The 17,050-nt window shown below is 40.3% G+C and overlaps 1 protein-coding gene across 6 annotated transcripts in view; it reads right to left on the bottom strand.

Moving 5' to 3' along the window:
• MRPL47 (mitochondrial ribosomal protein L47) overlaps positions 1–17,050 on the bottom strand; it is a 38,698-nt gene that overhangs the window by 8,712 nt on the left and 12,936 nt on the right. For all 6 annotated transcript variants that reach the window (XM_034999410.1, XM_034999402.1, XM_034999393.1 and 3 more), the window contains 3 exons: positions 10,127–10,223; positions 4,982–5,112; positions 3,047–3,142 (listed from right to left, as the gene is read on the bottom strand). In XM_034999410.1, the coding sequence (XP_034855301.1) occupies positions 3,047–3,142; positions 4,982–5,112; positions 10,127–10,223 (324 nt within the window). The remainder of the gene's footprint in view (positions 1–3,046; positions 3,143–4,981; positions 5,113–10,126; positions 10,224–17,050) is intronic.

The raw sequence follows: 17,050 nt of genomic DNA on the forward strand, positions 1-17,050 counted from the left end.
AAGCATAACAGCAATTTATACAAAACTATTCCCCTGTTATTCAGTACTATCAAAGTATGTCCAAATCAATTACCTAAAAGTCTCAGTCATGCCAGCCTCCATCTTAAGTGTGTCATGTAGACTATTAAACTTGAATAATCACTGTAAACCTACACAAGTCAGAGATGAACTTGAAATAAAAACCCTCTGTAACCCTACACCAATTCTTCTGTTTCCTACCTGAAAAGAATGAACAGATCATGTGAGCCTGTAAAAGACTGGGCTACCTTTCTATACTTTAAAAGCACTAGTTTTATTGAATACAATAGATTTTTCTGTACCCTGAGATATATCCTGAGACTTTTAGGAATTCCCTAATTCCAAATAGCACTCAGTCTACCATATCATTTTCCCTACAACAGAGAGAATAAAACTCTACTAACAGATGATGCTTACGTGCTAGTTAGACTCGCCACTTTCTATGTGAGTTTGCTTCTACCCATCACCCATCCTGGAGCATGAAGCGTTTGTGCCTCAGCTAAAATTATTTTGACCTCCAAGGTCAATTATGAATCAAAATTGCAAATGACAAATTCATCATGGATGCCAACCCTCTACTGTACTTAAGATGACATTTTCCAGGATATTGTATTGATCACTAGGCATAAGTTTATATAAAATATAACAAGAATTAAGTGCTATGTAGTGAATAACTTAATAGGCCAGTGCTGTGGGAGAGGTCATAGAAATCTGAGATAAGAATTCTATCTGGGTGAAGACCAAAATAGGCGTAGATGTTTAAAAATATAAGGTATTTTGTAAATTAAGTATAAAAACCAAAGCTGAAATCAGATAACCCATTCTATTCATCAGTCTTTGCTCCAACTAAATTTTAGCCATTAAAAAAATCAACCCATATGAAAGAATAAGGTTTGTTATTCTTTTTTTTTTTAAAGATTTTATTTATTTATTTGACAGAGACAGAGAGCAGGAACACAAGCAGGGGGAGTGGGAGAGGGAGAAGCAGGCTTCCTGCTGAGCCGGGAGCCCGATGTGGGACTCGATCCCAGGACCCTGGGATCATGACCTGAGCCGAAGGCAGTCGCTTAACCAACTGAGCCACCCAGGCGCCTGAAGGTTTGTTATTAAGAATAGTCAGAAGATTATGCTTCATGCTCTGAAGGTAAGGCTAAAAAGGTAGTTTCAAAAATAGAGTAATTAGAACATGTATAAGGCCTGTAAGAGTGACACTGGATTCATAAATTCTCATACGTTATTTTAAAAGTCAACTATAACTTCACCTTGTATGACTATGGGACAAAAGCACCAAATGGCACATTAGGCTTAGAGAAACTGGAGGAAAAAAACAGTGCAGTTGAATTTCTTAATTGCTTAGCATCTGAACTGGGCCTTAAAATGTGAATGGTGGAGAGATTTCAGACCTGTAAATAAAGGAGCAACAAAAGGAAAATAAGCAAGACTATTCAGGAAATAAGAAAGGTATGACTTTTATGAAGGATATGCAGCTAACACTAAGTTGTGGAAATGGGTGGGAAGGAGTTGGGATTTGTTCTGTAGACAAGAAGCTACTGTAGATTTTTGAACAACACTGATAAAAAAGGTTTGAGGAAAATGAGCCAGGAAGCAATATGTGAATGGACTGGAGTGAGGAAGATGTTCAGTAATTCATTTTGATGAAGAGGGAATGCACTAGGGCAGAGATGGGAGTACGAAGGACAGACCCTGGAGACCTTCTGCAAGAAGAATTAAATCAAGGATTGACCACATCTAGAGCACTGATGATGAAAAAGATGAGTGCTACTTAATGCCCATGTAGAACGGATGTACTATATAAAAGGGTTCTGGACCTAATTCCATGGGTGGTGGGCCCCCCTTCCCCACCCTCCTACCAAGCAATTCTCAGACACCAGCAGAATGTCTGAGACTTCCAACTTAATTCTGACACTATCTACATGGAAACTGCATCAGAGGTCGTCACCTGTGCTCAACAACCCGCTACAGGCTGGAAGTTCCCACAACTTTTTGACCTTCAAATGCCAGTTCCAAGTCCAGGTTGTTATCTGTACTTCTGACAGGCTAGCTGTAAATCAGAGGTTCCAAAGATCCCTCCTTAGGTTCGATTAATTTGCTGGAGTTGTTCACAGAATTCAGGAAACCCCTTTACTCACTAGATTACTGATTTATTATAAGAGGATATAGGGCGCCTGGGTGGCTCAGTTGGTTAAGCGACTGCCTTCGGCTCAGGTCATGATCCTAGAGTCCCTGGATCGAGTCCCGCATCGGGCTCCCTGCTCGGCGGGGAGTCTGCTTCTCCCTCTGACCCTCCCCCCTCTCATGTGCTCTCTCTCTCTCAAATAAATAAATAAAATCTTTAAAAAAAAAAAAAAAAGGATATAAACTCAGGAGCAACCAGATAGAAGAGGTGCACAGGGCAAAGAGTGGGGCATCCCACTCCCCTCCAATTTCCAGGTGCTACTCACCAAAAGTGAAGCTCCCTGAACCCTGTCCTCTTGGGTTTTTATGGAGGATTCATCACATAGGCATGGCTGATTAAATCACTTGCCACTGGCAACTGATTCCCCTCCAGCCCCTTTCCCCTCTCCAGAAATCAGGGAGTGGGACTGAAAGTTTCAACCATCTATTCAAAGTTGGTTCCTCTAGCAACTAGTCCCCATCATTAGGTGCTCTCCAAAAGTTACATCATTAATGTAACAAAAGATGCACTCCCCTCACCCTAGCTCCCTTTCATGCGATAACATGAGCTCCTATGTTATGCAACTGAAGTATCTGGACCTTCCTTTTCACATTACAGAGGGATTTAATCATGTACTTACATACAGATTGATGAACAGAAGGGCAATACAAATTTTTGAAAGGATATACACTAGAATGTTAACAGAAGCTATTTCTGCATGGTGAGATTATAGAAGACTTTAACTTCATCTTTTCTACCTGATTCTTCTATTTTTTCCCATAATGTACGTGTATTACTTACGTAAAAGCTTAACTTGTGTTAAGTTTCATTATTAAGAGTATTTGTGCTCACCTGACAAAACGTTCCACGTAGGGCATTGCAAAGAATCGTTTCCTATTGTATCTTTTATTTAGGTACCAAGGTATAGGCCACTGCTTAAATTTGTGCCTGCCAAGAAAACAAAAAGGTACTGACTTAATAGAAAATATTTAATACATTTTTCACTTGTTACAGAAAGTTTTAGCCATCTTTGAGCTAAATACTAAATATGTTTCAATAAAATGAGATGTAACTGGCTTTCTTTTTTAAACTGGCTTTTAAAAGATTTTACAGGGGCACCTGGGTGGTTCAGTTGGTTAAACGTCTGACTCTTTATTTCGCCTTAGCTCATGATCTGAGGGTCATGAGATCAAGCCCCATGTCGGGCTCCACGCTGAGCACGGAGCCTGTTTAGGATTCTCTTTCCCTCTGCCCCTCCCCCTGCAATAATATTAATATAACATAATATGCTACATGTTCTTGTTGACAGAAAAAAAACCTCAGATGAAATGTTTTTAAGAAGGAGCTCTGCATTTAAAAGGTTTAGCATCTTAAATATTTTAACATGCAATAGAAAATTAGGGAAAAGGCACTGGAATTATAATGTTTGAGTTAATAAACTACATTGGAAAGATGACATAATTGCTTTGTTTACTACTTTGTTTAGCTCTGGAAAGTTAAAAAGCAAAATTTTAAAAAATCTGGAAGAGAATAGCATCATCCAGATTCTAGTATTGACACAGATTCTCTCCTTTATCCTCACCCTTTCCTAATTGGCCTCAACTGGATTAATCCAAATAAAAATTAGTAAAAAATGAAGTTTCTACTTAGATGTTTTGGTAATTTCTCTTTCCTGTATTGGATTACACAGTTACAGACATACAGCTACTCCCCTACATTTGGCTCCAAGCAGCCCCATTACTGCAAACTCCATTAAAAGATCCTATCTAATGAGTAAGCACTATTATGTGGTTTACTTTCAGGAGCGCATGGAAGGTCTCTAACCACCCACAATGCCTTCTTCATTTTGCTGACTGATGTTTAAAATTCTACTAAGTATGCTTCCTTTTAGCAGCTCAATTCAAATGTCAATACAACCCTGGAAGAGACAGACTACAGTGGGTCTTCTCAATTATTTATACCTCAGTTTGAATGTTTATTATCAGATCCTTTCCCAAGGTCTGACAGAACTTCGGGAACTAGAGGGACAAAAGGTGGAAAGATGTAATGAAAATAAACTGTTTCATAATTTGGACTAGGGCTTATCCTGATGGCAATGGGAGCAAACATTGAAATGGGTTCATATGGCCTTATTCCTTGAGAACTTCCTTTTTTTTTTTTGAGAATTTTTTAAATCTCAGGTTTTTTTTTTTTTTTAAGATTTCTTTATTTATTTGACAGAGAGAGAAACACAGCGAGAGATGGAACACAAGCAGAGGGCGTGGAAGGGGGAGAAGCAGGCTTCCCGCTGAGCAGGGAGCCCGATGTGGGGCTCCATCCCAGGACCCTGGAATCATGACCTGAGCCGAAGGCAGACGCTTAATGACTGAGCCACCCAGGTGCCGCTTAAGTCTCAGGTTCTTAAGTGGCAGGTATGTGTCCTAAAATGAGCTTCATGGTATTTATAACTCTTTGAAATTACATGTGCACATGTACATTTTTCTAGGGAAAGGATCTATAACTTTAATCAAATTCTCAAAAAGTCATATGACTGACATAAGTTAGGAACTACTGTTATAAAGAACCTACAAATAACTAAATCATGAGAATGGGGTCCCTGGCCTACCAGATAATGTTACCTTCATTCATATCCTGGGGTCCCAAAGGGGCCTGGGGACCTCTGTTTACATTACATACATCTATAATATATTTCATATGGTGAGAGTTTTTGTAAAAGATACTGGACAGGAGAATAAGCCATGAGACTGCCACTCTCATCGTGGAAAAACCACAGTGGGAACTATGTACCAGATGATTCTTCCAAAGATGTCTCTTCTCCAAGCACCAGGTCTAGCTTTTTCTTGACCAGTCTGAAGAAGTCTTAGGGCATCTTCTCTTTCCTGGACAACTTTATCTAATGCATCCATGGAATCTATTACCTGGTAAGAGAATAAGAAGATGTAATTTCAACAATCACCTACAACAAATACCAAAAAAAAAGAGAGAGAACATATAAAGACAATGCTACAGAAAACCTTAATGAATATTTTTGTCAAAGAACCATTCTGGGGGCACCTGGGTGGTTCAGTCGGTTAAGCGTCTGCCTTCGGCTCAGGTCATGATCCCAGGGTCCTGGGATGGAGTCCCGCATTGGGCTCCCCCTGCTCTGCAGGAAGCCTGCTTCTCCCTCTCCCTCTGCTGCTACCCCTGCTTGTGCTGTCTCTCTCTCTGTCAAATAAATAGATGAAATCTTTAAAAAACAAAAAACCATTCTGTCAAATATTTCCTAAAAATCTTTTTGGCACAGGTATGTATACATGGGTGCTTACAATATCACTTTTTGTAATTTTTTAAAAGTTTAGTTTCATTTATTTTTTAAAAGATTTATTTGAGAGAGAGAGAAAGAGAGAGAACCTTCGTGTGCATGCAAGTTGGAGGAGGGGCAGAGGGAGAGAATCTTCAAGCAGACTCCCGCTGAGTGTGAGCTTGACTCGGGGCTTGATCTCACAACCCATGAGATCATGACCTGAGCTGAAACCAAGAGCCAGATGCTCAAACGACTAAGCCACCCAGGTGCCCCAAAAGTTTAATTTCATTTAAATGAAGATCTACTTAGCTCAGATTTCCATATATATGTATTAGTTTTGCTTAGAGTGGGATACACTTGCAGAGACTCCTTATGGAGACCCCATTTGACTCCTGTTATTTCAAAACTCAATGAATTATTAAATGATAACAGTTTGCTAAAACCCATGTTTTGGCCTCAACTAATCAGTGTGCCCTAACACACAGACACTGATATTTTGACCTAATTGGCAGCCGCTACTATTACAGAGAATGGAGTATCAGTCTACCCCGATCCTAATCTCTAAAGATCCATCAAGATGGAAGAAGATCCTATTAGGACCTCTATTCTTATCTCTTTCTTTTAACATTTCTATTGAGTTTTACAATGCATATAATAATATACTGGTAAGGCAATATATGTATTTTTATAAATAAATATTCATATTTGGGGACTAAAATGACAGGTGAGCTAAATTTTTTCATAGCTCTAAATACTGAGAGGCATTTTTAGCTGGTTGTATGTATTCTCTGTGAGCATCATAACAAACAGAAATATTGCACATACATACTTGTTTCTTAAAAGAGTTCTCAAAAATGGGGGGGGGGGGGGGGACGACAGATTAGATTATAATCTTCCAGGGGCGCATGAGTGGCTCAGTTGGTTAAGCGTCTGACTCTTGATTTCAGCTCAGGTCATGATCTCAGGGTCATGAGATCAAGCCCTACATTGGGCTCCATGCTGGGTGTAGAGCCTACTTAAGATTCTCTCTCCCTCTCCCACTGCCCACCACCCCCACATGCACAGGTGCGCACACTCTTAAAAAAAAAAAAAAAGTCTCCTAGTTGGCTGCGAGACCCAAAAGAGATATGAAAGCCACAAATTTAGATAGACTACCTCATAACCCATACACTCAGCTCACACTCAGTGCTTCTATTCTCCCTTCTTCCATCAAAGCCACAATGAGCAGCTGAATCCACATGTACTTCCTTAACTATATGAATTTCTACAAAATCTCTGAGAAATAAAAGATGGGTGAGAATAGTGAATCCTATTTTGAAGACAGACAAACTCAGAAGAGTGAAGAAACCAGACTGGTCATGGCCTAATATGAAGCTGTGTAGTTCTTAGTAACTTAGTAAGCCTGGCTGTGAACCGACTACATTAGAGTTCTCCCATGCAAGCTTACTTCTGGGGCTCCTAACTGAAATCTAATGTTAGCTCACAAAGAAAGTAAATGGCTACCCAGTCCACAGAGTTAACATCCAATTACTCATGTTCATGCCACCAGATAAGAAGGAAAATCAGAAGTATCAATTAGATACACCTTATTCAAAACAAGCTAACCTCAAAGAGCTTTCTTTCCTTTCTAGTTTAACTACTCCAGAGCTTAGAGTGTCCTTACACACTTCCAAATCTTCAGGTTTTATCTTAAATTGAGAATAATTCTTTTTAAGTGTTTTTCTTGATAAATTTTCCTTAGTAGTATGTCACAAAACATGGAGAAGACTCCATACATTTGAGGCTTAAAAAATTATTGCTTTCAGTTTATCTGGAAAAAATGTTATTTTTGGATTCCACTTATTCAGAAAATGTAATACAGTAATAGGACCTATGGGGATGAAGTTCACTTCTGAAATATATTTTTTTTAAACAGGGATAGGGGATAGTCTACCTCTGAAGTTTAAAAATCTTAGAACAAGCAAAAGCTTCTTCACCAAATAAACAATGTGCTATTTATAAATAGCCAATGCACTTTTATTAAGAATCTCTTGGCTCAGTCGGTTAAGCGTCTGCCTTTGGCTCAGGTCATGATCCCAGGGTCCTGGGATCGAGGCCCGCGTCAGGCTCCCTGCTCAGTGGGGAGTCTGCTTCTCCCTCTGCCTACTTCCCACCCCTGGCTCATGCTATCTCTCTCTCTGACAAATAAATAAATAAAATCTTAAAAAAAAAAAAACCTCTAAAACATAACTTTCCTTAATAGCAGAATTAGCAAATATACCTGAAAATAAAATCTCAATTCTTTACAAATGTTGTGTAGCAATGAGGACACCTACCACCCAGATCTTAGTTTCTAAAAAATCACTCTCCACTAAAAGGAATCAGGGTATTCTGCTGTAAAATGGCTGATTCCAAGGCTGGGGCAGGGAAAGTACAAAATGAATCCAGAACAACTTGTTGTGCCTTACGAAAGAATGATGAGAACACAGAGGCCAGTGTGAAGGGACCCACACTGGCCATTTAGGCTGGGATGATGGTATTAAAGAATTATAACTCACTGAATAAAACTGGAATCCAGGAGTCCACAGTGATAGGAAAGAAGGAAGAAACAGAAGGGAAAACCATTCCTTTAGAAAAAAGCTAACCAATAAACATAGAATGAATTGTGGGATAAGAAAATCATCATTTAGCAAACATCACAGTAATAACTGATCAATAGATGCTAAAACTAGTGAATAAAAGTTTGAGGAATTACAGGATATTTACATGATCTCAATACAAAGAAAAATGAGTAACTATATATACAGTGGAGAAACCTGGCAGATACCACACTAACAAAATCATTAATGTCAACACCAGTAACAGAAAAAAATCCCCATCCTGTGCCTAATATTATGCACTGTGAAGAACACAGTATCACCCCCATGATATTTCTGCCAATCATCATGATTATAAGGAGAAACATTATACAAATCCAAATTGGCCTATGCTCTTCAAAAATGTCAATGTCCTGACACACACAGACTGAGTATCCAGATCAAAGGAGACTAAAGAGAACAACTGAAAACAAATGAGCCAGGATTTTTTTTTTGCTATAAAGGATGTTGTTAGGATAGCTGATGAAAGAGATCTGCAGATCAGATAACAGTACTGTATCAGTGTTGATTTCCTGATTTTGGAAATTGTACAATACTTATCTAAGGAAATATCCTTGTTTTTTGGGCAACATATACTTAATTATTTATGGATAAAGGGACAGCATGTATATAACTTACTCAAACTTCTGAAGAAAAAAATGTGTTATTTAGAGAAAGGCAGAGAAGGATAAAGCAAATGTGGTAAAATATTCACTTGGGAAACTGGGTGAAAAGTACCTCTGTACCATTCTCTTTTCTGTCAGTCTCATGTCAAAATAAAGTTTAAAAAAACAAGTATGCTATGGAATTCTAGTTAGGGTAAATAACTGATATGTTACTACCTTCTTGGACTCTCTGCAGGAATATTAGGTCCTCCCCTCTTAGAGGCAGAGACGGCCGCGAGTAGTGTGGGGAAAGGAAAGCGAAACACAGCTGAGGCCAGGCAAACAGCCGAGCTCTGTTCTCACTGACTACTTACTCTGGCACAGACACATCAACAAAGAGCAGACTCGCAAGCAATCCAGGCAAAAAACCCTGAGAAATCTAACTAAATAAACCAAAAAACTTCGACATGGAAGAACTAGCTTACACGTGTACAGCCACAAAAAAGAAAAGGCAGATCTACATATACTGATAGGGAAAGATATCCAGGATATACTAGGTAAGTTGAAGACGCCAATGTCAGAAGAGTTTATACAGTATAACCAAATTAGAGGAATTACTTATTGTAAATAAAAATAATTAGGCACACTTCTACATGCAGAGAAAAATTCTGATGGATAAACAGGAAATACGTATGACTGATTACCTCTAGGAGTGGAAATAATGAACCCAAGGCATTTTTTTTTTAAAGTAGGCTCCATGCCCCGCAGGAAGCCCAATGTGGGGCTTGAACTCATAACTCTGAGATCAAGACCTGAGCTGAGATCAAGAGTCGGTCCTAAGCCACCCAGGTGCCCTGGGATTTTTTTTTTTTTAATGATGAAGAAAACCTAATTTGAGCAATAGTTGACCTTTTCACAACAATGTGAATATTCTTAACACTAATGGACTATACATTTAGAAATGACTAAAAAGGTAAGTTTTATGGTATCTGTTTTTTACCACAATAAAAAAAAAAGTATTAAGAACTTTGACCTGGTTCATAAGGAAGTAGTTAAACTGGAACTAGAAATGTAAAATGGTGCAGCTACTTTAGGAGAACAGTTGGGCTGTTTCCTAAAACATTAAACATAGATTTACCATACGACAGCAATTTCACTCCTAGGTATCTACCCAAGAGAAATAAAAACACATGTCCACATATCTATTGAGGTTTGCAGGTGGGAATGGGGAGTGACTACAGATGGGCATGACACTTCATTTTGGGGTGATGGAGATGTTCTAAAATAGTGAAGGTTGCACAACTCTGTACATTTACTAAAAACCCAACTTATTAAAAAAAGAAATCTCCTTGCCAAGAAAATAGGAACACTTACATATTTTGGCTTTTATCCCATCCAACAGTCTCCAGTCTCCCATAAATGTTACCTTTTCTAACCGCTCCGGACTTGGCATTGGCAAACTCTGCCGCTTGGCCTCCTGCTCTAGAGTTAGGAGCATGTTTCTTTCTTTCAGTAGGACATACCTATAGCAAAGAACACAAAGCTTGTAATTCTATCCTATGGTTACATTAAGGTTGTAAATTTTTTAAAAGATTTATTTTAGACAGACACAGAGAGAGCGAGAGAGAGCAAGCAGGGGGAGCGGCAGAGGGAGAGAATCTCAAACAGACTCCCTTCTGTGTGCAGAGTCCCTCTCGGGGCTCGATCCCAGGAGCCATGAGATCATGACCTGATGCGAAAGCAAGAGTTGGACGCACTAACTGAGCCACCTGGGTGCCCCTGAGGTTGTAATTTTTGACATAAAAACTGATGATCTGTACTCAAAAGTCCTTTAGAGTGTCATTACAGAGAATTATCCTTTACACAAAGCTGTATTGATTCTTATTCATTTGTTTAATAAATCTTCCATTTGCCACATACTGTATTGTCAAGAGAGTGTATAAAAAAGCATAAACAAAATGTCCCTACATTCCAAGTAGAGGGAGAAGATGGAAGATAATATGTATTTGGTGCCTATTATATGCCAGGCAATGTGCTAAGCATTTTATATATATTACCTCATTTAATTCTCACAACAATCCTTTGAGATTGGTACTATTTCCACTTTCTAAAAGAAAAAAGTAAGGCTGACAGAAGCAAGCTATTCTGGGGCACATAGCTAATACAAGATTCAAATTCTGGACTCCTTGTGTGCATAATTCTTTTTATTTTTACTCCACTATGCTGCCTCAGAAATTGTAATGTGATGTGGTGTATTAAGTGGCATAGACAAGTACCAGAAGAATTAAGTGGGAGGGAGGGGACACATCTCCTCTAGCTAGGATGATCAAGAAAAGCTTCAGAGAGATGGGATTTTTTAGGCTGGAAAGGAAACCAAAGCAAACATAACCAAATTTACTGAAGTGGCAGAGCTGAAGTGGGGTAGGTTTTGTGAATAAATCTGTTTGAGATTTAGAGCTGGAACAAAGGAAAGAAAATAAATGTGGAGGGCACTGAAAATGACACAAAGGCACTGGGGTATCTTAAGCTATGCAAGATGATTTTGGGGAAGGAACTGGCAGAAGATAAACTGGTTTTAGCCAAGATGAATACTGAACAGACCTGACTAGCCCTTTACCAATAACTTACAATAACAATGCTTTTATACAACTAATTTTTTTTTAAAAGATTTTATTTATTTATTTTGAGACAGAGAGAATGAGAGAGACAGAGAGCACATGAGAGGGGGGAGGGTCAGAGGGAGAAGCAGGCTCCCTGCCGAGCAGAGAGCGCGATGCGAGCGCGATGCGGGACTCGATCCAGGGACTCCAGGATCATGACCTGAGCCGAAGGCAGTCGCTTAACCAACTGAGCCACCCAGGCGCCCACAACTAATTTTTCTATAATGAATCTGTGCTGTTCTACACGTAACACTTCTGATACCAAATGAAAAATTTTTTCCATCCTGATGCCAAATACGTGTTGACTTTTCCAACACCACTTCTCCAACACTCTGACACTCCCTGTAGAGCCAGATTCCACAGATTTAAGGCTTCAGTCCCCTAAGACTGTCCCCCACTTTACATGCCAGTAGCAAGTTCCAGCGCCCCCCAGACATTTGACTGGCAGCTATAAACTGGGGCTTCAGTGGCCATTTGGGAGGTCTTTCAATCTTCCCGAACTTACTTTTTTCAAAACTGAACTGGACAGCCATGGCTCTAAAATTGCCAAGACAGAATGGGATTGATTGGTATTCTGAAACTTCCAAATATTATTAGGAATCCAAAATTGTCTCTCTGCCAAATACAATTTCTAGACTAACAGGCAAACAATTAAAAAGACAAAAAGGTTTATAAGGTCTTTCCCCTCCTATCTTGTCTCAGGATGTGCAGCAGCCACTGTGTTCAGGCCCCACATCAGTGCCGTCCTCCTCCTTCCCTTCTGCACTGCCTCCCCCTCCACACCCGCAGTTTTGCCTTGCCAATTCTCTCACCAAACTTCCCTTTTCCTCTAAACCTTTCCTCCTCTCTCCTTTCCTTTCCTGAACCTGAATTTGAAGTTAAGTCTTCTGAGGAGCTAAATAAACCCCACATATCTATGTTCACTGAACTAAGGCTGAATTGCAAGCCATAGTTAAAGGAGTTCCCTAAAGTGACCAAGGACACCCAGAGGTTTGCTGAAGAATTTAGCATTGTCATTCAAACTCACCAACCCAGTCTCTCTGATAATATCCCTGTTGGTGAGGGCTAGACCAAACACTAGATGAAACTAGCTCAATGGAAACATTGTAAATAGATTTAGAGAAACAGATCCCTAATTTTTGGCAAGATGCTAGGACACTCACTGGAAATCTCCACCAAGCAATTACAGTACTTTTTCCTAAGCCTGTTGACTAGAATGAAATGCAGGCTTATACACAAAAGTCTGGTGAATCTGTCATTATTATTATAATCGACTCCAAATTGTCTTTAAAGAAAACTGAAAGACAATTTGGTCTTCTTTTTATATGTTGAATCCACTTGGGTAACATTTAACCATATATTTATTAATGGACTGAACCAAGATACTTCTATTTTAGTTACAAGGACCAGGATGGAAAGGGAAACTATGCTCACTGCAGATTTAGTTAATTTGGCAAATGAGCTTACTTGCATCCTTGGAGGAGTCACCTAGAATTCTTACTTTTCCAGTCTTGCAAATAAGGGCCCTAACCAAAACAAAAACCCTCCTACTTTCTATTATTGCAAAGAACCAGGACATTAAAAAAAAAAAAAAAAAAGATTGTTACCAACTGAAATGCTCCAGGAGCCTTCAGCCTCCTAGCCAGCCTTTCCAATGTCTTCCTAATTCCCAATGACAGGGCTCTGAGGAACAACAGGAGCTCTTCCCAGTTTTCCCTCTTAATCAGCTCAGAGAAACCACTCTCCAGATTGGGAATGAATCTGTCTCTACTGATGTGAGAGCTACACTCTTGGTGCTCAACCCCACTGCAGCCTCTGCCTCAGAGTACTAAAACAGTTCAAATAGTAGGGATCTCTAATAAACGGCAATAGATTCCTGTCCCTGAACCTATTCCCATTTGTCTAGGCACTTTGAGAGACACAACTCTTTCTCTTTAGTTCCTCTGCCCCATTGGGCCAAGATCTCTTAGAAAAATACCATACCAGAATTCCTTTCTTCCTAAATAGGGAAATAATTCTGGAATTTGAAGGTAGTAATCAAAATAGCCAATTAGGGGGGCGCCTGGGTGGCTCAGTCGTTGGGCGTCTGCCTTCGGCTCAGGTCATGATCCCAGGGTCCTGGGATCGAGCCCTACATCGGGCTCCCTGCTCAGTGGGAAGCCTGCTTCTCCCTCTCCCCCTCCCCCCGCTTGTGCTCTCTCTCTCTCACTAGGTCTCCCTCTGTCAGATAAATAAATAAAATCTTAAAAAAAAAAAAAAAAACAGTCAAAATAGCCAATTAGGTAAATTAAATGGCCCTGTGACATCTATTATTTGCTTCATCTCTGGCAGCACTATAGCTGAGTTTGGGGACACTGATCATTTGTCCCTATTGGATAAGTTACCATCCTCTTGATGAGCAAGATCTTCAACTGATGTTGGCAGAATCCAGAGTGCATCTCCCATCAAGATTCAAACAGATCCCTCAAAACCCATCCCCAGAATTAATGAACAGCCTATAAATAAAGAAGCCTTGCAAGGCATCAAGCCCATAATAAAAGATTACAAGGCTCTGGGCTGCATTAATCCCTACACTAGTCCCTGTAATACCCTTATTTTACCTGTAAGAAAACCAGACGGCCAAGGATGGAGGTTAGCCCAAGCAATAAATAACATTGTTATTCCTTGGCACCTTGTTCCTAACTGGCTCCCCACCCCCATATGCTACTGACATCCATTCCCACTGAAAGCAGATTTTTCACTGTAACCTCTGCAGTACATATTTTAGTATTCCAGCTGATAAGGATAGCTAATCTTTCTGCTTTCACTTGGGCAGAATGGGAAATACACCTGGCCAATAATGCCTCAGACCTACAGAGAGTCCTTACGGTCACAAACCTTAGAGGTTTTTTAAAATCTTACTGATTTAGATGATATAATTTTCTCTAGGCTCTACTTTGTTATACTATGTAGATGATTTGCTTCTCTGCTCCCTTTCTCAAAACTCTTCACAGGAAGACAGCATCTAACTGTTGCAACTTTTGGCCTTAAAGGGACATAAACTCTCCAAAGATAAACTGTAGTTTGCTCAAACTTAGGTTTAATACTTAGGGCACCTGATCTTGGAACAAGGATATTTGGATCCAGGTAGACTTCAAGATATCCTGAACTTCCCAAAACCTAAAACTAAGCACCAATTATGAGGTTTTCTTGGACTTGCTGGCTACCGTTGGAAATGGGATCCCAAAATTCTCTTATGACTCAAACTCTATATGCTTTACTAAAAAATGACAAACTTGACCTTATTATTTGGAAAGGTCAGGAAGATGTAACCTTTGGAACTTTAAAAAAAGCCTAGTAATGTCCCCTGCCCTTGGATGTCCTAATCATCAACTTTCCTTTTACCTCTTTGTAAGAGAGAAGAGAATGCCCTCGGGAGTACTCACCCCAAAACATGGGGACCATCATCAACCCATAAGGTATTACAGCTAATAACCAGACCCTGTGGCATGGGGATTCCCCCTTGTCTCAGAGCCATTCCTGCCTCCACCCCTTTAATTATGGCCACTGAAGAAATAATAATGGAGGGGCGCCTGGGTGGCTCATTTGGTTAAGCGTCTGCCTTCGGCTCAGGTCATGACCCCAGGGTCCTGGGACTGAGCCCCACGTTGGGCTCCCTGCTCTGTGGGAAGCCTGCTTCTCCCTCTCCCACTCCCCCTGCTTGTGTTCCCTCTCTCACTGTCTCTCTGTCAAATAAATAAATAAAGTCTTAAAAAAAAAAATAACCATGCTTTGGTAGAGCGATCTTTTCACAGTGCGCTCCCTAGAGATGGCAACCTTAAGCATCACACTTTGCAACCTGAAGATTTCACCTAGTGAAAAAGACACCTCCAGAAAGACTCTCTTCAACCTTGTGCCACCAAACTCCAAGGAACAGAATCCTGGATTCACATGACCTATCTAGAGAAGGCACTAAACCCTGACCAGACCTGCACACCTCTAGTGACTTGTAAGTAAAGTTTCCTAGAATTGAAGCAGACATGTAACGAGACAGCTTTCTCAACATGCCCAGACCAGGCCTGCATGTCTTCTGTTTGCTTCTACCATCTCTTTCTTGGAAAGAAAATATCCTTGTGCGCATTTCCCAAATGCCTGCAAGGCGGGGGGGGGACCTCTTTTTTTTTTCATTATGGCCTTTCAGAAATAGCCTCATCATGACCTTGTGAACAACTTTTTTGCGGGCTTCTCCGGAAGGGTTAGAATAGGTTCAGAATTCAAAAAAGTCTTTCATCTAAACTATTATCTGATTCTGGGTACTTATCCAAAGTCATGGTCTCTGAATATGCAACCTTACTGGTTGTATCATTGAATAATGTCTGTTTTCAAACAGTTTTTCAGATAATACTGTTTTAATACATTTTTGAAGTTTTGCTATTTTTTTGCAAAAGTTCATTAACTATCGATTCCTGTTTACACCTGCACTGTATCTTCCAAAATGCACTTGACTGATTCTTCCAGTGTGTTCTCGCAGTATCCATTTTGCTCTCGTGGCCACTTTAAGTGGGGACTTGTAGGAGGCATACATGACTCTGCGTTTGCCTCTGTAGGGAGAACTTTTCTCCTTTTTTTTTTTTTTTTTTAATATTTTATTTATTTATTTGCCAGAGAGAGAGGGAGAGCAAGAGACAGTACAAGCCGGGGAGTGGCAGGCAGAGGAAGAAGCAGACTCCCTGTTGAGCAGAGAGCCCGATGTGGGACTCGATCCCAGGACCCTGGGATCATGACCTGAGCCACCCAGGCATCCTGAACTTTTCTCCTCTTAAGTTGGAGTAAGTGCCAATAAATATTTTCGGTTCACTACTTTCAGACCTAGGGTCCTAGTTAAGAATCATGAAACAATTTTGAATTGTTACTTCTTGTATTTTGTATAGTTATTTAAAATTTTTGTACTTTGTTGTCTGTTAAACTTTTGTAAAAAATGTACCCAGACATGTGGAAGATGGAGGAGGAGGATCCCAGGCTCACCTCCTCCCATGCATACACTTAGATAACACCCCCATCAGTGTAAATAACCCAAAAAACGACCCGAAGATTAGGAGAACAGACTTTCCACAGCTAAACGTAGAGAGGAGGCCACCTCAAAGAGGGTAGGAAGGGTGGAGATGTAGTGGGGAGCCAAACAAACCAATGGGACTGTTCGTAAGAGGAATAGGGTGGATGCAGAGAGGAGAGAGGAGCAGATCCTGTGCCAGGCACCTGAGACATGGAGGACCTGCACTGGGAAGATGAATCCCTGTAACATTTGCCTTTGAAAAGCAGAGGGGCTTAATTTCTCTAATCCTTACAATCACTGGGGTTTAACACTTTTAACTTTATTTTTTTATTTTTTAAAGATTTTATTTATTTATTTGACAGAAAGAGACAGTGAGAGAGGGAACACAAGCAGGGGGAGTGGGAGAGGGAGAGGCAGGCTTCCTGCTGAGCAGGGAGCCCAATGCGGGGCTCGATCCCAGGACCTTGGGATTATGACCTCAGCCTAAGGCAGACGCTTAACTGAGCCACCCAGGCGCCCAACACTTGTAACTTTAAAAAGCAGCAGGCTTGGGTCCAAGAGAGTTGAGAGTGAGAGGAAATGGAGTCCCCACTCTTAAAGACAGTACAAGAAACAGTCCCACTGAAATACAAAACAGAGCACCAGTTTGAAAGAATCC

Source organism: Mirounga leonina, unplaced genomic scaffold (assembly GCF_011800145.1).
Source record: "Mirounga leonina isolate KUSES-001 unplaced genomic scaffold, KU_Mleo_1.0 Mir_115, whole genome shotgun sequence".
NCBI classification, from domain to species: Eukaryota; Metazoa; Chordata; class Mammalia; order Carnivora; family Phocidae; genus Mirounga; species Mirounga leonina.